General features: G+C 45.7%; 1 protein-coding gene and 1 long non-coding RNA gene across 2 annotated transcripts in view; one reads left to right on the forward strand and one right to left on the reverse strand.

Moving 5' to 3' along the window:
* LOC110260382 overlaps nucleotides 1-12,947 on the forward strand; it is a 43,343-nt gene extending 30,396 nt beyond the window's left edge. Inside the window, exon 3 of the long non-coding RNA XR_002343616.1 lies at nucleotides 12,313-12,947. This is a non-coding gene — a long non-coding RNA (uncharacterized LOC110260382). The remainder of the gene's footprint in view (nucleotides 1-12,312) is intronic.
* RPAP2 (RNA polymerase II associated protein 2) overlaps nucleotides 4,404-22,159 on the reverse strand; it is an 82,260-nt gene continuing 64,504 nt past the window's right edge. Inside the window, exons 12-13 of the mRNA XM_003125906.4 lie at nucleotides 7,594-7,742; nucleotides 4,404-4,798 (exon numbers count right to left, since the gene is read on the reverse strand). Of these exons, the coding sequence (XP_003125954.2) occupies nucleotides 7,601-7,742 (142 nt within the window). The 3' untranslated portion in view covers nucleotides 4,404-4,798; nucleotides 7,594-7,600. The remainder of the gene's footprint in view (nucleotides 4,799-7,593; nucleotides 7,743-22,159) is intronic.

The raw sequence follows: 22,159 nt of genomic DNA on the forward strand, positions 1-22,159 counted from the left end.
TTCAGTATTATATTGTTATTTTGTTGCTGAAATTGTCCTAGGATTGGCCACTGGGAAGTTTCAGGTAGGTTGCTGTGTCCCTTTGACAGTCTATTTTGTTTTGAAGCACCTGCTCACTTTCTGGTACCATAAGATGCTCCAGGCTTAACTTGTATTTCCTCTACCCCAACCTTAGAACTAGCCAGTTCCCCAAGATGCTCTGGTTCCTTTTATGACATTTGGTTCCTTTTTTTCGGCTTTTTTTTTTTTAGGGCCGCACCCATGGCATATGGAAGTTCCGGGGGCTAGGGGTCAAATTGGAGTTGCAGCTACCAGCCTACACCACAGCCACAGCGACGTGGGATTCAAATATAACATAGTGATTCAGTATTTTTATCGATTAATTATAGTCCATTTAAAGTTACTGTGAAGTAACGCTGTATTTCCCTGTGCTGTGCAGTATACACTGTAGCTTATTGACTTTGTACATGGCGATAGTTTGTGCCTCTCCGTCCTCTCCCCTTCCCTCGCCCCCCCCCTGCCTCCCCTCTTCCCACTGGCAACCAGTAGTTTCTTCTCTTAATCTGTGAGGCTGTTTCTCTTTTGTTACACGCATTTGCTTGTTTTACTTTTTAGATTCCACATATAAGTGTTAACATACAATATTTGTCCTCGTCTGATTTATTTCACTAAGCATAATACTCTCTAGGTGCACCCATACTGTTGCAAATTGCAGAATTTCGGTCTGTCTTATGGCTGAGTAATATTCCACTTTGTACGTATACCACATCTTCTTTATCCATTCGATGGACACTTAGGTTGCTTCCATATCTTGACTATTGCAAATAATGCTGCTGTGAACACTGAGGTGCATGTACTTTTTCAAATTAGTGTTTTCACTCTCTTTGGATATATATGCAAGAGTGGAATTGCTGGATCATATGGTAATTCTAGTTTTAATTTTTTGAGGAACCTCCCTACTGTGTTCCATGGTGCCTGGAAACAATTTACATTATCGCCAACAGTGTGCTAGGGTCCCCTTTTCTCTATATCCTCGCCAGCATTTGTTTTTGTAGAGTTTTTGATGATAGCCATTCAGTCAGGTGTGAGGTGGTATCTTGTGGTTTTGATTTGTATTTCTCTCACGATTAGCATGTGCCTGTTGGCCATCTGTATCTCTTCTCTGTAAAACTGTCTCTTCAGATTCTCTGCCCATTTTTATTTATTTATTTTTTTTTGGTCTTTTTTTGTCTTTTCTTGGGCTGCTCCCAAGACATGTGGAGGTTCCCAGGCTAGGCGTCGACTCGGAGCTGTAGTCACCAGCCTACGCCACAGCTGCAGCCACTCGGGATCTGAGCTGCGTCTGCGACCTACACCACAGCTCGCAGTAACGCCGGATCCTTAACCCACTGAGCAAGGCCAGGGATCGAACCCACAACCTCATGGTTCCTAGTCGGATTCGTTAACCACTGTGCCACGACGGGAACTCCTTGATGTCGTTTTTGATCTTTGTTGTAGATATTAACTATCAGATAGATGATTTGCAAATATTTTCTCCCATTCAGTAAGTTGTATTTTTATCATTTGTTGATGGTTTCTTTTGCTGTGCTATAAAGCTTTTAATTAGGTCCCATTTGTTTTTTTGTTTCCTTTGCCTTAGGAGACAGATCCAAATAAATATGCTGCTGTGATCTATGTCAAAGAGTGTCTGCCTGTGATTTCTTCTAGGGGCTTTATGTTTCGGGTCTTGCATTTTGGACATGGTGTGAAACAATGCTCTAATTTCACCCTTGTACATGTAGCTGTCCAGGTCTCCCAGCACCACTTATAGAAGAGATTTTTTTCTCCATTGTATATTCTTGTCTCTTTTGTTGTAGATTAATTGACCATGGGTGCATAGGTTTAATTCTAGGTTCTTTATGCTGTTTCATTGATCTGCGTGTGTGTGTGTGTGCACATGTGTGCCAGTACCATACAGTTTTGATTACTGTAGCTTTGTAGTATATCTAAAGTTAGGGAGCTCCAGCTTTGTCCTTTTTTCTCAAGATTACTTTGGCTATTTGGGGTCTTCTGTAGTTCTGTATGAATTTTAGGATTTTTTTCTAGTTCTGCGAAAAATGTCATGGGTATTTTGATAGGAATTGCTTTACAATTTTAGGTTACTTTGGGTAGTATGAACATTTTAAATATTAATTCTTCCAGTCCTATTCAGTAGGTTGCCTTTTCATTTTGTTGATGGTTTTTCTGCACAGAAGCTTTTTAGCTTGATGTAATCACACTTATTTTTGTCATATCCAAAATATCATTGCCAAGATTGATGTCAAGGAGCTTACCGCCTGTGTTTTCTTCTAGGAATTTTACGGTTTCAGGTCTTATGTTCAAGTCTTTAATTCATTTTGAGTTAATTTTCGTGTAAGGTGTGAGACAGTGGTCCACTTTCCCTGACACCCTTTACTGAAGAGATAGTCCTCTCCTCATTGTATATTCTTGGCTCCGTTTTATAAATTAATTGATTACGTATGCATGGGTGTATATCTGAGCTTTCTACTCTGTTCCACTGATCTATGTTATCTGTTTTTGTGCCAGAAGCATACTGTTTTGATTACTATAGCTTGGTAATATAGTTGGAAACCAGTGAGTAGAGTGTCTCTGCTCTTCCTTTTCAAGATTGGTTTGGCTATTGGGGGTCTTTTGTGGTTCCATATAAATTTTAGGATTATTTATTCTAGGAGTTCCCCTTGTGGTGTAGTGCAAATGAATCCAACTAGGAACCATGAGGTTGCAGGTTTGATCCCTGGCCTTGCTTAATGGGTTAAGGATCTGGCATTGCTGTGAGCTGTGGTGTAGGTTGCAGATGCAGCTCGGATCCTCTGTGGCTGTGGCTGTGGTGTAGGCCAGCAGTTCTAGCTCCAATTTGACCCCTAGCTTGGGAACCTCCATACGCCATGGGTGTGGCCTTAAAAACCAAAAAAAAAAAAAAAAAAGATTATTTGTTCTGTTCTAATGAACAATACAATTAGAATTTTGATGTGGATTTCACTGCATTTGTAGCTTGCTTTGGGTAGCATGGACATCAGCTATTATTTCTAATAGCTTTATTAAAGTATAGTTTATATACAAAACATCCACCTGTTTAATGTGCACAAATATTTTTAAAGTTTACAAAGCTTTGCAAAAATCACAGTTTAGTTGTGAACGGTTTCCTCACCCCGAAGAGGTCTCTGTGGCCACTGGCAGACAGTCCCCCTCCCACGTAACCACCAGCCTGGTATCTGTTTTAGATATTTTCCTTTTCTGACATTTCATTGTAAATGGAATCACACATTATATGGTCTGTGCGTCAGACTTCTTTTACTTGGCATGACGTTTCTGAGGTTTATCCATGTGGTAGCAAATATCAGTATTCCGTTGCTCAGCTTTTTGTTTATCCATTTACCAGCTGAGATTGCTTCTACTTTTTCACTGGAGTGAATAATGTTATGAACACGTGCCTACTAGTCTTCACGAACAGTTTTCATTTCTCTTAGGAGGGAACACCAAATGGAGCTGCTAGTTAATGGTAAACTTCTGCTCACTTTTTTTTTTTTTTTTTTTTTTTTTTTTTTTTTTTTTTTTTTTTTTTTTTTTTTTTTTTTTTTTTTTTTTTTTTTTTTTTTTTTTTTTTTTTTTTTTTTTTTTTTTTTGTTGTTTTGTTGTATTTCTTGGCCTTTCGTCTTTTTGTTGTTGTTGTTGCTATTTCTTGGGCCGCTCCTGCGCATATGGAGTTCCAGCTAGGGTCAAGCAGAGCTGTACACCGGCCTACCCAGAGCCACAGCACGGGATCCGAGCCGCGTCTGCAACCTACACCACAGCTCACGCAACGCTGGATCGTAACCCTGAGCAGGCAGGATCGAACCCAACCTCATGTTCCTAGTCGGATTCGTTAACCACTGCGCCACGACGGGAACTCCATTCTGCTCAACTTCTAAAGAAACTACCAGCCATTTTCCAAAGTGACCCCATTATTTAAAGTGTGTTAGTGCTCTGGTTTCTCCACATCCTGACCATCCTCTGTCTTCGTTACAGCCACCCTGGCGGCTGTGATGCTGTATCTCATTTTGGTTTTAACTTGCATTTCCCTGAAGACTAGAGATGATGAGTGGCTTTTCACATGCTAAGCCATTCGGAGATCTGTACTGAAATGTCGTCTTCAGATTTTTTTCCACTTAAAAGTTAAGTTGTCCTACCTTTGAGTTTTAAGAATTCTCTATGTAGTCTGGAAGTAAGTCCTTTAGTAAGTATGATTTGAAAGTATTTTCTCCCAGTGTGCATTCTGTCAATTCATTTTCTTAACCATTGTTTAAGTTTCAAGTGTATGCTGCTCAGGACTACTTTATAGCATAGCCAGCTTCTTTTAAAGACTAAAGACTAGACTTCCAAAAGGCTTAATCTTAAATTGTATTTATTGATCTAATTCTTTGCTGTTCTACTGTTCTTTAGAATCTAGAGTTAAACTGTGAGACTAAAAGGGAAATTTTCTCAATTTTCTGGCCAACTGATACAAAGACTAGACTTATTTATAGGTCATTATATTTTCTCGAATATATTTTCTTGAATACTCAAGTTTCAATGTAAGATTTTGACTTGCATTTTCAAATAAATAAAAATAGTCCTATATCTAGGATGCCAGGGCAAGGACTTGGTTATCCTTGTTGGGATAACGGGTCTCCTCTCTCTGGGGACGTCAGTCTGTACCAGTCAGTCACCGGCAGACAATTACTGTGGCTAGAGTTCCCGCAAAGGTGAACGGAAGTGCTCTCTTCACCATCACGGGTCATACCTATGAAGCAAGAAAGAACAGTCTGAATAAAAGACCTGAAATATTTGCTAGCTTTGTGAGCAATGTGTCATCTTCCCAATATCCCTCCATTTCCCCATCATCGAGCACTAGTGGTTGGGGCAGACTAACCCCGGCCTCCTATCTGGCGTGAAGGGGAGGCCCTGCGAGGTCTGGGTCAATAAGAAAATCCTCTTCTCCCCCCAGTTCTTGCTAGAACGACTGGTTAGCTCATAGCATTTCTGAGGCCATGCAGATTAGTTCAGGGGTGCCCTCATCTGTGTGCCAAGTTCAAGACTCTCACTAGGACAGGGTGGTATATGCCATCAAGCTGGGAACTATTCAGTGATTCTGCCACCTGTCGCAGACAGCTGCTAAAATGGCTCCAGTGACCCCTGCCTCCTGGTGCCGATCCCTTTAACAACCTGCTCACCCTGAATGTGGGCTGAACCTAGGGACTAGTTTCTAACTAGTCATAGACTACAGAAAATGTGATGGGGTGTCACTTCTGAGATTCGCTACAAAGACTCTGGCTTCTGTCTTGGGCTTCCTCTCGCCTGCCACGTGCCAGGCACACCATGAGGCACATAATTGGGAGGCCCAGTGGCAACAGACAGTGAGAAACCGAGCTTGAGTTCCACAGCCTGCGAGGAACCACATCTGCCAACAGTGACCGGAGGGAGCGTGGAAGGGGCTCTTCCTCCCACTGCGCCTTCTGATGGCACGGGAGCCCTGGCACACAGCTTAGCTGCAGCCTCATGAGATGCTGAGGCAGAGGCCCTAAAGCACATCGTGTCCAGATTCGTGACTCACTGAAACTCGGAGATTAAAAAATGCTTGTTTTAAGTCACTAATTTGTTAAGCAGCAAGAGATAATATGTAAGAAAAGCTAGTTTGAACTGGATTTTTTTTTTCTGTTATTTGCAACTAAAAGCAAATTACCATATACTAGCTCTTAGTAATCTAATCTTGAAAAGGCTATGAGACATCATACACAAATAATTTTGTGAACTTATGTTTTACAAACCATTCAAACAGAAAAATCCATCTACCTATTCACAGTCATCTCTCATGTGGAAAATTATGCAAATAAGGCTTCATTCATTCAGTATCCCTTATAATACTGACAAATTCTGTGCAAAGACTGACTTTTGATTACTTACACAAATAATGTAAAAAAAGCAATGGTCACAGAGGAACTGTGAAGTCCACTTAAAACCTCTATTGTTTAAAGTCATTAAAAGTACGTTATGTTGTTTATACATAAGCATTAAATGTAATTAAAAATGATTCTCAACTGGTACTTATTCATTGAAGCAGGTCTGGAAGGACCTCGGGTTGGGCACTTTTTGTCCTCAGACTGTCTGGAAAAGCAACCTTTCAACCAAAGGAGATGGAGTGTCATGAACTGAGGAGTATGATAATTCAATCTTCCATATCTAAAGCTCAAAAACCCAACAAACTCCAAGCTGCCTTCAGGCTTAGAAAAGCCTTTGAACTGGTGCCTACACGGTCCAACCTGACCCCACTGCCTCAGTAAAAGCTTTGTTTTGGGGGTGCTCAGGGCAGCAAGTCTGTTTGATAAGGTCACTCAGTGGAAGTTGGGAGGCAGTTACGGTGCTAATTCTTTATATTCTAGCAGGTTCAACAGAGGGACGATGCCGTTCTTTCCTGCCTGCCAAAATAACCTCTCTCAGATATCCTCCATGTAGCTAATGACTTGCTTGAAGAGTTTTTTTTAATTCAAATAATATAAAATTATATAGATCAATAGTGCACTTCTGGGAGGGGGACAAGATTGGAGGCGGAAGTGAGGGAGGAATTTTGCTTTTTTAAACGATGCATGCCATATTCTATACTGCTTACTTTCCACAGAGAGCTTGTACTGGTTTTATAATTTAAAAAACAGTGAGTTCCCACTGTGGCAGTGGGTTAAGAACTGGACTGCAGTGGCTTGGGTTGCCGTGGAGGCACGGGTCGATCCCCAGCCCAGTGCACTGGGTTAAGGATCCGGCACTGCCAACGCTGTGGCGTGGGTCATCACAGCTGTGGCTTGGCCTCAGTCCCCGGCTGGGGTACTGCCATATATCACAGGTGGGGCTAAAAAGGGAAAGACAAATATAAACAAATAATTGAAAGTTAAAAGAAGAAAATGCTCCTGAAGAGGGTTTCATTTGTAGTTTAGAATGAATTTCTTCAACCGTAACGTTAAACCAATTCCTACCTGAGCACTGGAGAGTTAGGTGAGATGAGAAGTGAGAGGAAGAGATGAAAAGTCTGGTCGAGGCAAGAGGCGGGAGGGGCCGGGGAAAGGGGGCCGGCAGCAGAGGCCGGGGTCTCCGCAAGCAGGCCGAGGAGGCAGCGACCTGGCCGGGTCGGCTCCCCGGCTTCCCTGCACCTGAGACGACCCGGGCAGCGGCTGGGGGCCAGGAGGAGGATGTCTCCGGGGATCGCTGCAGGGGTTTGGGTGCCGTAAGCTGCAGCTTCCCGGGAAGAAACCTCTCAGAGGGGCCACGCGGGGGGCAAGATCTGAGCATGAAGCTCCTCGTGGGGAGTTTCCTGGGTTGCAAGAAGCAGCACTAACCGCGGTGGCAGCCGCCAGGGGGTGGCTCACCAAGACGGGGCAGAAGCAACGAGGGTGGGCGGCTGATGCCCGAGGCCGAGCTCCACCAGCGAGGGGGCGACACGGGGAGGGCTGGTGCCTTTAAATGTCCAGTGGGAGAACAAAGTCCAGAGAGGCAGCAGACGAAACCAAACAAGACAAAAAAGCAGCCAAAGTAAAACACGGTTCAGCTCACCCCTTGGTTAACAGCTGGTTCTAAATGGGAGGGTCAAGCTTTCCAGGTCTTCATTCTTCAAGTGCAGCTCTTCCAGCAGGGTGGCCTCGAACTGCGGAAACGCCGCCTTTGGCCGAGGGTGTTTCTGGAAGCCGCGCGTCGAGGTCAGCCTGAAACAGGGAACACGGGCACTGCAGAGCCGGGCCGCGCGAGGCCAGGGGCCCCGGGCCTGCACGTGGTGGAGGGGACTCCTGCGAGGGTAATGAAGTCGCGCTCTCCGATTTAACCAAAGCCCGAAGACGTCACTGAGGCTGAAGAGCAATCTCAGGAAAAGACGGAACCGTCAGACAGACTGCTGGGTAAGGAAAGGCGCCCCAAAGCCGTAATCCAAAGCATGTTCCTCATTACGCCGCCAAAACCACCAAACTTCTGCTCAGAAAAGAACATGAGCGGGCGTTTCCACACGGGGAAAGGAGGTTTGCGTAGAGATGCTTAGAGCTGAGAAATGTCTTAAAAAAGAGAATTTTTACTGACTATCACCTGAAAAAAAGACAATCAACAGGGTTAGCCTTTGGATGAACCGCAACAGTCTGACTTTTGGACACGCAACAGATGGCTCACACAAGGCACTTGATACAAACTTCACAAGGAACACAACGCTTTCTTCTCCCCCATTTCCAGTGAAGAAATACCTGTAGACACTGATTACGTACAACAGATGCTTGAAAGTAATTTTTACTGAATCTGAGTGAGCATGATTTGTTAAAAAGTGAACAATGTCTTATCTAATCACAAATGATTGCAGACCACTCCCTTTGGTAAGCTGGGTTTTTGTTTGTTTTTTTCAATCTCCAAGAAAGCATGCTTCACAGTCTTTGTAAGTACATTCTGGAAAGCTTTTTGGAAAAAAAAATCTTTTTTCCCCCAATAGTCTACACTTTCCACAAAGCTCCTCCAGAGGCTTATTCAACCTTGGTCATAACCACTGGGCACATCCAATATAAATAAAATAACTGATTTAAATCAATAAAGCTCAAGAAATGAGAGCAATTCTGCAGTCGTGTGTGGAATGAGAAATGTTATTCTTTGAGACAGATTTCCCCTTGCTCAGCTACCTCTCAAAACAGAAGCAGAGAGTTCTCATTGTGGCTCAGTGATAACAAACCTGACCAGTATCCATGAGGATGTGGGTTCAATCCCTGACCTGGCTCAGTGGGTTAAGGACCCAGCATAGCCACGAATTGTAGGGGAAGTCACAGACGCCGCTTGGATCCCAAGTGGCTGTGGCTGTGGTGTAGGCCCATAGCCATAGGTCAGATTCCACCCCCAGCCTGGGAACTTCCATATGTCACGGGTGTGGCCCTAAAAAGCAAAAAAAAAAGCAGAAGTAAAAGCAAAGATTTGTCAGAATTGCTCATAGGTGCCCAGACTTCGAGGAGTGGGAGAGGCTCTGTATCCTGAAGGTGTTTTAACGAAACCTGAAACCAGGCGACCCCAACAGTCTAGCATTCCTGCCAGCAAAGCACTGACTCCTCCCACCTCTCCTCTACTTCCTTGCAGCCGGCTGACGGAGGACCGCTCCTCACACATCTGTCTGCGGCTTCTCCCCAAAGGCGGTTCACACTGGGAAACAGGCCTGCCCAAGCCCTGCAATGCCAGGCTTAAGCCGGGCGCTCAGGTGACTTACAGGCAGCTGTGGCCAGCTTTCCCCGAGGCATTTTCCTGCAGAGAACGTAGAACCCAGAAGTCAACGCTCTGGGCTTTTCCTACATGTAGGTGATGTCAGCATTTAAAATCGGAAGTTGCTGCTTCCCCACCGTAAGAGCAAAGATGCTGGGGATGGGGTAACGTTGGCTAAAAACAAGAAGGCAAAGCAGGCAGCCTCGGTTACTTCTCAAAGTGCCATTAATATGCTCTAAAGTTTAACCCTCCTATGAGAAATAAATGATGATGTCTAGATTTCTGTGTGCCCAGATGGGAAGTTACAGAGAGACAGTTTGTAAGAGAATTGTTCTATCAATTACCCTAATTAGAAAACATTTTGGGAATAGTAACATTTTTCTAAGCAAACTTCTAAGCATAAAATTATTCCCTAAGTGATAACTTTATTATAAGATGTGTTCAAATTCACCTAAAAGTTTTGTTCATAAAGAAAACTAGGGTTAATGGGAAAGTGTAGCTAGGAGTAAAAAGAAAAAGGAAAACAATGCAACCTCGCTTCATGCTCCAAAGCTCATGAAGAATACTGCTCCTCAATCAGGAATGTTTCTCTTAATGAGCTTGGACCTGTTTTGAGAACCCTCAAAACAGGGCTCTGAGCAACCACCTGCTACGATTTGGGGCAAGTTGAACATCAAAGCCTCGGGGTCCGTCTATAAAATGGGGCTAATAACACTTGAGCTCCTTGAAAGTTGTTATTGCAAAATTCAAGTAGGATACTGGAGATAAACTGTTTAAAAAAAAAAAAAATGGGGAGTTCCTTTCATGGCTCATCAGTTAACAAACCCAACCAGGATCCATGAGGATCCTAGGCCTCGCTCAGTGGGTTAAGGATCCAGCATGGGCGTGAGCTGTGGTGCAGGTCACAGACACAGCTCGGATCCTGCATTGGCTGTGGCTGTGGTGTAGGCCGGCAGTTGTAGGTCAGATTCGACCCCTAGCCTGGGAACTTCCATATGCTGCAGGTACGGCCCTAAAAAGCAAGAAAAAAAAAATCAAGAATAATGATTCTAATAACATTTACCATGTACTACCCAGGAGTTTTACTACACACTTGTCCTAAGCATGAATTACTCCTTTAACTGCCAAATGTGCTGAGGACTACGGCATTGTGCCCATTTTATGGGTAAAGAAATAAAGGCACAAAAATTGAAGTGCCTTTCCCAAAGTCACAAAGATAGTTAGTAGCAGGTTAGGGCTTTGAACCCAGGCAATTTATCTCAAAAAGCCCACACTCTGGGCTAATATGCAAGCTTTCATTCTTTGCAGGCTGTATAAATTTAATTTTTACCTGCCTGAATGAAATGTACTGTGCCTTCACTGAACACGCAGAAGGAAGTGTTTTAAATTTGCGTTAGACAATCCCACTCTTGGGCATCTATCTGGACAAAACTCTACTTAAAAGAGATACATGCACCCGCATCTTCATTGCAGCACTATTCACAATAGCCAGGACATGGAAACAACCCAAATGTCCATTGACAGATGATTGGATTCGGAAGATGTGTATATATACACAATGGAATACTACTCAGCCATAAAAAAGAATGACATAATGCCATTTGCAGCAACATGGATGGAACTAGAGACTCTCATACTGAGTGAAATGAGCCAGAAAGACAAAGACAAATACCATATGAGATCACTTATAACTGGAATCTAATATCCAGCACAAATGAACATCTCCTCAGAAAAGAAAATCATGGACTTGGAGAAGAGACTTGTGGCTGCCTGATGGGAGGGGGAGGGAGTGGGAGGGATCGGGAGCTTGGGCTTATCAGACACAACTTACAATAGATTTACAAGGAGATCCTGCTGAGAAGCATTGAGAACTATGTCTAGATACTCATGTCGCAACAGAAGAAAGGGTGGGGGAAAAATGTAATGTATACATGTAAGGATAACCTGACCTCCTTGCTGTACAGTGGGAAAATAAAAAAAATTATTAAAAAAATAAATAAATAAATTTGCATTTGAGAACCAGAGGGCTACTGACAGATGGGCTAGTCGCTGGCAGGCAGAGGACATGCTAACAGGGAAATCACACATGACCTGGCATCGTTAGGAGGCAGGAACCTCACTTTGGGGCCTGGGGATTTCGGCAGCAAGTCAGCAAGCAGACAGATAGGAATCCTCAGGCATCTGGAGCCAGGCTTTCCTGGCTATTCTTTTTTTTTTTTTTTTTTTTTATTTTATTTTAATTTTTTTTTTTGTCTTTTGTCTTTTTGTTGTTGTTGTTATTGTTGCTATTTCTTGGGCCGCTCCCGCGGCATATGGAGGTTCCCAGGCTAGGGGTCGAATCGGAGCTGGAGCCACCGGCCTACACCAGAGCCACAGCAACGCGGGATCCGAGCCGCATCTGCAACCTACACCACAGCTCACGGCAACGCCAGATCGTTAACCCACTGAGCAAGGGCAGGGACCGAACCTGCAACCTCATGGTTCCTAGTCGTATTCGTTAACCACTGCGCCACGACGGGAACTCCTTTCCTGGCTATTCTTAACACTTGAGCCACAAGCGTTGTTGTGTGATGCTACTCCTGGAAAGCTAGTGATGAGATTTCCTTTAACCTTGTTCATTCCCTAGTGTTTCTCCTTTAATCTTTAACTGCAGAGACCTGTTCCCCACCCCTCACTCCCTAACAGAGAACGTAATCCTAAGGAGTATATATTAGCTTTCAAAAAATTCTGACTTAAATCCCTTTTGGAATAAGCCAAGATATAAATGAATACTACCCTAATAGTCCCTGTGTACCTCTAATCCAGTGGACTACTTTTGGAGAGTCATGTAAAAATTGTGTTTTCCTTTGAAATTATCTTTCCTAGAAACCGGGCTCACAAATACAAAATATAAAGGATGGTTGTGACAAGTTATAACATCGTAATATGTCAAAAAAGATACTGAACCCTGAAAATTTTGTCATTTTATGAATGAGTCATTCAAAAGAATTACGACTTGCTTCTATCGCCAAAGCGATTTACATTTGAAGTTGAATAAGGGCTGTATATCATGTTTTCCAGATCCCTTGGCTCATCTATTTTAACATGCTGCATTACCGAAGCGCCGCAGGCTGACTGCCCTCTTCCAGACTCACGCTTGCTGACACCTGCTGCATTTCCAAGGCACCTCGGCGGCGGCGAGAGGCTTCCGTGCTCACCCGCACAGGTGAACCCAAGGCGCTTTCCTTCAGTCTGTTTCGGCTTTGGTCGGGGAGAAGAGTTGGCTGTTGCCACTGCCAGAGATGCTTCTAGACACACTGCAGGGATTCTTTTTAGGGTACGTGCCACCCTAATGAGAGGTACCATGGGCTGAACGGGGTGTGAGGACCTGTCTGACGCCGAGAGCGCTGCACGGAGTGTGGAGCCAGGGCTCTGCAGGATCTGCTTTTGTTAACCGTGACCCTGGAAGAGGGCTCTGGAGCGCACCCAGCACTAAGCAGCACGAGCACTCTGTGCTTAGAACCAGCCAAGGACAAGTGCACAGACTTGCTCTTGGGAACTGTTCGTTCACGGTCGAGCGTGGTCTCTGAACCGCCGCATCTGAAGGCCTCTTCTAGGCCCTCTTCCCCGGGGACCACAGCGTCTGAACCCTCGGTCCTCCTTTCCCAAGGGTTCTCCTCCTCGGCTTCCCGCTCGCTCGCTGTCACCGTCCCCCTCCTCCCGGGTTGGCGGGTGTTTCTTCTTTACCGGCCCCTTGATAACGGCAGGTCTCACCCAAGGGTTCCTGCTGACGCCTCTGCACTACCAGCCGTCGCACGGCTCTGCCTGTCAAGGATGTAAGACTCCAGCCTCTCTCCAGGGTTTTTCTCCCCTTGGAGGCCCGAAAGGGACTTCGAATACATCATGTTCAAACCTGAGATTCAGACCTTTCATTTTACCAAAACCTTCCACTCTCAGTCTTAGGTTTAACCCTTAACCGTGCATGTTCGTTGTCCAATCAGTTGCCAAGTCCTGCTGATTCTCCTCTGAGAATCCACTGCATCGCCTCCATCCTCACCGTCGCTGCTCTAAGTCTGATGAATCACCTCCTGCCGGGACTGTAAGTCACAGCCTCCTAAGTTGTCCTCCACCCCCAAGCCACTCTCATCACTGCCACCCCAATCCCTTCCTAGAGACCTAATTCAGCTGTTCTCTCACCTTAATAACCACACATAGGAGAAAATAAAATTTATTGGGGGGGCTTTTATTTTCATACTATCAGTTGTACATATACGTTTTCTCACCAACCAGGGAGGTAGCAGGCTGGGATCACGCTGTATTCATCCAGCTTTGTACCCCCACAGGTGTGTTCCCTCATACATAGTGGGCTGAGTGGTTACAGACCTGACACTGCTGCTTCAGTTCTATAATCCTTAGTGCGGTTCGATAATCACATCACTTCTCAATGTATTACAAGGTCCAGGACGAACTATGGTCTGTAGGCCAAATCTGGTTCGCTGCTTATTTTTGTAAATAAACTGAACAACAGCCATGCTCATTTACTTCTGTATTCTCAGCTGCTTTTGTGCTACAACAGCAGAGTTGAGTACTTGGGATCACAGGGCAAGCAAAGCTGAAAATATTTACAATCTTGCCTTTATAGAAAGTTTGCCAACTTTTTTTTTTTTTTTTTTGTCTTTTTGCCTTTTCTAGGGCCGCTCCCACGGCATATGGAGGTTCCCAGGCTAGGGGTCTAATTGGGGCTATAGCTGCCAGCCTACACCACAGCCACAGCAATGCCAGATCTGAGCTGCGCTTGCAACCTATACCACAGCTCATGGCAACGCCGGATCCTTAACCCACTGAGCGAGGCCAGGGATCGAACCAGGGATCATGGTTCCTAGTCGGATTCATTAACCACTGCGCCATGACGGGAACGCCTGCCACCTCTTAAAACTAGAAGATTGTTAGGTACCAGTTTTAATTTAAAGTAACTCAGTGACTAATACAATGCTTTATATACTGTAAGTCTGAGGGTGGGGGCAAATCAAATGGGAGATGAGAAACCCAAAGGCACCATCTGGCTCTGGGACACTCAGCTCCTCAGTGGCTGGGCTGGGGAGGGCCTCTTGCATTCTGCACGGCCCACGTGTGGGAGGGGCTTGAAGAAACCAACCACAGCTCATAAAATCTACCAGCTGGAGAGAGGACGTTGCCTGGTGTATCCGACTCCAGCCAAACCGACCAACTTGCCTCAGCTGGGCCGAGGGGCAGGCTCTTCTCTTTGCTGGGGATGCCCCCCCCGCCCTCAATCTCTGCAGGGCGGGCTCCTTCGTGTAGGTCAGTTCTGGGTAAGGTCTCCTCTCTGCCTGAAGCCCATCCTCCCCGCAGGCTCTCTACCCACCCGCTGTGTCTGTTTCTTCCTCCGCGGTCCTTCGGTCGTCTGGCTGTCTGCCGTCTCCCATCTGAAAGAAGGGATGGCCCGTGTACTCACGGCACTCCCTGGACCCGCACGGCTGGCGCACGGCACGTGACCAAGACTTGGCTGCCAAATGAAGAAACAGCTTCATTTATTGCTCCTACTGAAATATTTTCTCTTCTTCATAAAAATTTTCATTTTTAGAGGAAGGGAAGTTTCTTGACTCCTCCTCCTGCTCGAAATGAGCGGCCTTCTCCGGCTGGACTATCTCAGAACATCGCCCGGCGAGGTGCGACGGCTTTCAATTCAGCAGGCAGGACAAGCATCACATCGAGCCCCGCCACCTGCTCCTGCCTTCCCTTCTCGCTTCTGCCTGTCCTGCAACTCGTGTTGGCCGAGAGGGACTAGGGCTGAGTGGCCCCGGGCAGGCCTGGTTTGTACTGTAATTCGCCCCAGTCCCGTAGAGGAGTCTGCGGAGTAGGGGCCTCGCTGCTCGTGCCTTCCTCACGAGCAAAAGCCTTTAGCCTCACAAGTTCCCTGTGGAGGGAAAGGAACGTCCTTGCACTCTAAAGGAGATGAGCCTCACTTGGCCAAAAGGAAGAGCAATTTAGGACGAATCCAACTAATTTAAGCCTTTTTTTTTTTTTTTTTTCCTATGTATTTCTGGATGTTATTACTGTTCTTGGATGCGGTGTGTTCTTATTCTTTTTAGGTCAATGAAAGTAACAGAATATAGCAGCCAAATGAGGACTTGGCTGTTTTTAGAACTAAAAGGGAGTAAAACTCCGTTAAGAGGTAAAAGATCTAAGAAAAGAAACTCAGGATCCTTTCTGAATGTAGAGATGTGGTCCCTTTACACAAGACAGTTGATAAACCAACTCCGTGGTCCCGAAGGAGGGAGGTGCTACACCCCATGGGGAGCCCGCTGCAGTGGTTGAGGAGCTTTATGTAAAGCTGGACACTGATCCTTAGATGTCATTGAAATGTCCCTTGCAGAATTTTATTTTCCCCTTCATAGAACTTGTTGCTGTGCCAGCTCTTAAAAGCGATTCCTTCATATTCTTGAAAATGGTTCTAATGAATTCCAAGTCCTTTTAATCTTTCCTAATAGCACCCCACTGATCCTTCTTCAGATCGGTGTTCTTCTAGGTCCCTACTTCTAGCTTCTGATTTTCCTAAAGCGCAAAATGCCCAGACGATAAATACTGCTCCAGTCCATTACTTTGAAATCGAATACACCTTCAGAGAAAGACGTCATGATGGAAAGTTCTTCACATCGAAGTTGTCTCTGAAGTGTAATTTCAGAACCCTGCCAACCCTCTGCACCCCCAACAACAAACTGGGCCCAAATAACTGCCCTACTCAAATGAAAAGAAAAACAGAACCATACCACAGCTGGCATCTAACAGTGTGCTTTAGGTAGGAAACACCTTTAAAATAATCAACAGAAAATATTACTGGCAGTGAGTAAAGGTTTTTATGTTTCAATTTACATCCTTCAGCTTCTTTTAGGTATGAATAAAACCTCTAAAGGTGACACTAAAAGGATGGTTTACCACAAAAAGTCTGTATGCTGGAGAACACAATTTGAAAAAAAGACATAACTTGCAATGTATAAATCACGAACAAGACAGGAAACTTCTGATGAAAACGCCACTGATTCAAATCTGAATTCTGAAAAGAAAGCAGCCTTCTCTAACTAGTCCTCTACCATATGGTAAATGGCCCGACAACACAAGTAAAAAGCCAAGTGTCACACTGCATCTTATTGATAAGGCCTTTCTTTAGCCGACTGCTCCACATATGCTCCGCATCAAAAGGAGGGCCCGCAAGCCGGGTTAGGACCGGTACCCCTGAGCTGTCAAACAACATCTGGTTAACAGGAATATTACACACGGAAGTAAGAGGAGTTTCACAGTCTGACAACTGCAACGAGAGAGATTTTTAACTCCAAGTGGCCTTTTAATGAGTCTTATATCCAAGGATTTAGAGCTACACAAACTCCTGATTAAGCCTCAAAAGACAGTCACCTATGATTTTGTGAGTCACTGTTTTGTTTTTTTCTTTTCATATCAAGAGAGAAAGCTATATAAAGAATTAAAGTTGTGGTTTACCAACGAGTCTCTAGGTTTTCCAGCTCCTGTGGCTCCGCAAGACAGTCAGGAATGAACTTGGATTTCTTAAATGGCCTTCCCAATCGCGGTCCCTATTGTTTTGCTCACTCAGTCATTCCCACTGGGGGGCACACGTGCAGCTCCGGAACCCTGGAAACCACCGCACGGCCTGCATGACCCTTTCCTGAACAATCTGGGGACACACGCCTTAAATGACAGAGCACAAACATCCCTTAACCCGACCCCCAGCACTGAGAAGCCACAACACAGAGGGCCTCGGAAGCATTCGCTACTGGCTGCTGAAGCTGCAGAATCCATCTGGAAGGCCGCTGTTGGACAACACCGAACAGCACTCCCCAGAGTCAGCCTGATCTTCAGTGAGGAGTACGTCTGGTGACTAAATGTCAGCAGAAAGCATGCGTCTTTATGGTTTGGGCTTGGAGGAAGGGACAGGAAGTGAAAAGCCACAGTCCTCGGTACCTATCGGATCTGAGCAATACTAGGTTCATGCAGAGTTCTGCTGCAGTGGGGTGACCTGTGCCGAGCACCGCGCAGGCGGGTGCTGATGTGCAGAGGCGGCTGGAAGGCTACGTCAGGCTTCAACAAAATTTCTTCCCACTCGCTGGCCCATCCTTCCAAAGCGAGGGCTGGGAAGGAGACGGTCAGAGGAGTAGTTCTGTTACAAAGAAACGCTTTCAATGTTTACAAACGCACAGGCGCTGTGCCTGTTACCTCACCAATGAACACAGAGCAGATGGTGTAACACTGACACTTTGGGGGCTTAGCATCAGACGAGGCCAAAAGACCTCTGGTTCAGGTGCGGCATCATGAACAGGGAGGGCCTGGAGAAGCGAAGAACCTGCAAGAAGAGCCTTAGGTGGTGAGGGTTATACCACCTCATTCCCGCAGGGTGGTTTAGCCTCAGCCTGTCCAGCCAGTGTCCCCGCCACCTGCAGCAGCGAGGCTCCGGACCGGGGAAGGCATTCCTCCGGGTCACACAGGTGCAGAACCGTGCTACGAACGGACATCTTCCCAGCCGAGTATCTTGCTTATCTAGCAAGTGGCACTACTTCTTCCCGCAGTAACGACTGGCACTTTAAGACCCATGCTTTGCCTTAGTAAAAATTAAGAAAAGAAAAAAAAAAAAAAAAAAAAAAAAAAGAGTTGGGATTTTCCCTTCTTCTCTACATGAGCAAGTGTTAAATGATAAAAGATTAAACCAGAGTACCTCTGTCTGTGCAAACATATACTCAAAACTGAAAAGAAAGGAGAGCTGTGACCAGTAAGTAACCCAACGGGTCGAAATGTTATCTATTTTCAGAAATTTGAGGGCTCACACAACCCAAGGCACTGTGCAAAATGCCTCCTTCAGTTAGTTTAAAAAAAAAAAAAAATCTATAAACTTTCTAAAGGGATTTCATCTGTATATTCAGGGCTCATTTTTAACATAATTCTTTTTCCATCTTGGGTGTTTCTACTTTTTGCTTTTTAGGTCCACACATGTGGCATATAGAAGTTTCCAGACTAGGGGTCAAATCAGAGCTGAACTGCCGGCCTATGCCACAACCACAGCAGCGCCAGATTCAAGCCATATCTGCGACCTACACCACAGCTCACGGCAGTGGCGGATCCTTAACCCACTGAGCAAGACCAGGGATCAAACCCGTGTCCTCATGGATGCTAGTCGGGTTTGTAACTCGCTGAACCACAACAGGAGCTCCCACCTTGCGTGTCTCTCCCTGGGAAGAGGGCAGAAGACTGCACTTGGTCAGAGGTTCTCTCAACACCTGTCTAACCTGTGGCCCCAGGCTCCCTCCCTGAACTAACACCATGGCCCTGGGGGCAAGGCAAAGAACCAAAGAGCCAGCCTGGGGAAGAACTCTTCCCTCCCACAAATAACACGGGCTGGGCCGCGTCAGAGGCAACCGCCACGTGGCACTTTCCTAAGCTTCTCTAGGTGCTGTTTTTAAGTAAGAGTACAGGTGCCTTTACTACTGACAAGGGAACAAATGCCAGGAGGTCAGAACTGAGTTAAAAATTTGGATACTTTAAAGTGGGTGTTGGGTGGCTTTTGACGTTGGAGCAAATGAATCTGTCTCCCTTCAAGAATGCCAGTGCTTTGCCCCAGTTACTCCTTTTGTGACACCACTGGGTCAAAAATAAGCAGCTACAGTGATTTCCAAGTTTGTAAAAAGCCATTCTTCTCTATGAAACCAACTTGTCGGTCTTCAACCTTGCTGTGAAGTTGCAGCAAGTGTTAACTCCAAGGTGAGGTTCAAGGGACCTTCTGAAGGTCACGTAGTTAGTAAAAGATGGGCAAATAACCCCAGAAGTACTCCCACAGGTCTACACTTCTAACCACCACACCAGCTCCCATGTCTGATTCATTTTAAGAAGACAGTGGACCTTGTGATGTCAAAAGCCCACTTGTATGTGCTCTTTAACTAGTTTTTGAAACCTGTCATTACAAAATAAAGCATGCTAATTAAATCTGACAATTAACTATTGTTTCTGATGAATTCATCCTTTCTGTGACAGCCCAGAGGCATCTTCAAACACCATTCACTGATGACTTTAGAAGGAGAGCTAAGAAGTCTCTCTGAACAAGCAAATCCCGGCAAACAGAGCTAAATCAACCGATTCAGCATATCTTTATCTAGCACGCAAAGAGCTGCACTAGAATTAAGGACACTGGTTGTCAATTCTGACTGCACAAATTATACTCACTTGGGGAACTTAAAAATTCATATGTCCAAGTCTCACTCCAGAAGAGTCCATCAAAATCTTTGAATCACGTATTAGTAATTCTTAAAAGCTCCCTATGTAATTCTAATGGACAACCAGTGTTTATGGCCACCATTAAATTTTTTTGAATTGAGATAATTTGTGCAGTTCTGATCATGTTTTGCTTGTTAACTACACTGTTGGAAGAATCTGAATAGCAAAGGAAATGAGTAGCTTTACATGGTAGCTATGTAACAAAGCAGAAAGTAACAGAGTCCAAAAGAAAGGTCTTATCTAAAGCAATCTGCACAAGGAAACTATCATTTGAAACTGTGGGGGATTAAGAAAGACTTCTAAGGAGATGGTGACATCTTGAAAGCGAGGACAGACAAACATGGAAAGGCTTTCAAAGCACAGTCCACAAAGATACAAGCTACCAGAGATGCTTGCAGGGGAAACAGCGAGTGGCTGCGATGTGAGGATACAGGCAAGAGGTAGGCTGGGTGGGCACTTGGGGCCACTGTGGGAGGGCCTTGAAGTGCAAGCAAAATTACCTGACTGGAACTGGGGTGCAGCCAGGTTTCTGAATAAAGCGCTACCCTGATCAAAATCCAGCTGTAGTGAGAACAGCCCTGTGGCCACAGGAAGGGTGGACGAGCGGAGGGAAGAGGCCCAACAGCGGGAGGCGGTGTGGGAAGCCTGCCCTTCGGCGGTCTGGGCAAGCAAGCAACGTCTGAGGGGGTTGGCGGCAGTGGGAAAGGAGACAGGCAACTGGCCAGGAGGCGTTAGAAAGCGGGATTTGGCAATTTATTGGATGTGGGAGAAGAGGCCAGGAGAAGCACCCAACTTCACTTCTGGGTCATCAGGAAGATGGAAACGCCACCAAAAGTAGTGAAAGGGGGAGTTCCCGTCGTGGCGCAGTGGTTAACGAATCCGACTGGGAACCACGAGGTTGCGGGTTCGATCCCTGCCCTTGCTCAGTGGGTTAAGGATCTGGCGTTGCCGTGAGCTGTGGTGTAGGTCGCAGACGCGGCTCGGATCCCGTGTTGCTGTGGCTCTGGTGTAGGCCGGTGGCTACAGCTCCGATTCGACCCCTAGCCTGGGAACCTCCATATGCCGCGGGAGTGGCCCAAGGAATGGCAAAAAGACAAGAAAAAAAAAAAAAAGTGAAAGGGAAGATGAGCTCGACCTCAGACCTGAGCGGGTGAACTGCTTGAAGGCAATCCACGTGGAGAAGCCCCCTGGTGATAAAACTCTGCTCTGCACCCTGGGAGAGACGTCAGCGCTGAAGACGGAACTCGGGGGGAGGGCCGACCAGCTGCCTCCCTAAGCCAACGCCATCACCCTTTACCGATTACGTTTGTCCCGATTCTTTAAACTCCTCTCTCACCAGCGCTCCTCTGCATCTCTTGCATCCCGACGTGGCTTCCCCGCTCATCCCAGCTACCACCTGCGCTCAGGGCTCTGCCTCCTTCCGCCACACCTGCAGCAGGACGGCCGGAAACTGCTGGCGGGGGCTGGGGGGGCACGGTGCGGACCAGGACCCCCGCAAACACTTCATCTCCGGCCTCCTCTGGGGACCCAGGGTCACGTGTCAGTTTTCTCTGGCACTTGCGTTGGTCTTTCCCCGGATACGCTCAGGAACTGCTGTTACCACTTTTCTCACGCCCCACTCAACCACCATCTCTCTACTCTCAGAACCCAACATCACATCCTACTTCACTGGAAAAAGAAGCTGTCGGGCATGACTTAAAAATCACCCTTCTACTACAGCCACATTATACTTCAATTATTTTCCTCCAGCCCCAGAAGTGTAGTTTCTCTCTCCCATTCAGGCTGCTGCTGCCTGTGGCCAAGAGCTCGCCTCTCTGAGCTTCCCCTGCGACCCTGTTCCACCACATCTGTCTACCCCCACCCGGCCCTCAGCTTCGGCTTCTTTGGTTTTTTTTTGGCTCCTACTACATACCCTACAAACATGCTTAATTAAGTCTCTTTTATCCAAAACAAGTTGTTAACTGTTCAATCTCTTTCCTATTCTCATCAATTTTCCCAAAAGAGAAATCTACATTTTCTGATATTTCCTCATTTAACCTGGGATACTGGGTTAAATATAGTGCTTGAAATTTTTATATAAAGTTCCCCCCCCAATACTCTTTGCTTGGGGAAAGAGTTATTTTTTTTATTCCTATTTTCAATGTATAACTATATCTCAATCTGTAATGTGGGATGCAGAGATTAGTGCCATTTTGTTTTACACAGTTCGGGGACTTTTGGAGCATATGTGAAAGTTGTGTTAAGTCTTAGTTTTTCAGATGAGCAACATTTTTCTCTGCCCTGAAAGCACAGAAATACTAGTTACAACTTGGCAGTTGCTTACGTCTTATAAAACATTTTTGCAGTGTGGCAGATTTGTCACTCGCTGCAATTAAAAACTCATGTGACAAACATCAAGGTGTGGGGCCTGAAAAATTCACTGGAAAGAAAATCAGTAAATAAATAAAACTGTGAAAGAGTAAATGATTCAGTTACTACAATGTGATTTCACCTGCCCGCAATCGCAGGTGCTCAACTTGCGGTGGTTTTCCGAGTCCTTGGGCTCCCCTGGAATGCTCGACATTCAGCGTTATGTATTTTGATACGTCTTGTCCTTTAAGGCAGAGTACATCTGAGCTGTACTAGAATGATCAAGAGC

This window comes from Sus scrofa, chromosome 4, assembly GCF_000003025.6.
Source record: "Sus scrofa isolate TJ Tabasco breed Duroc chromosome 4, Sscrofa11.1, whole genome shotgun sequence".
NCBI classification, from domain to species: Eukaryota; Metazoa; Chordata; class Mammalia; order Artiodactyla; family Suidae; genus Sus; species Sus scrofa.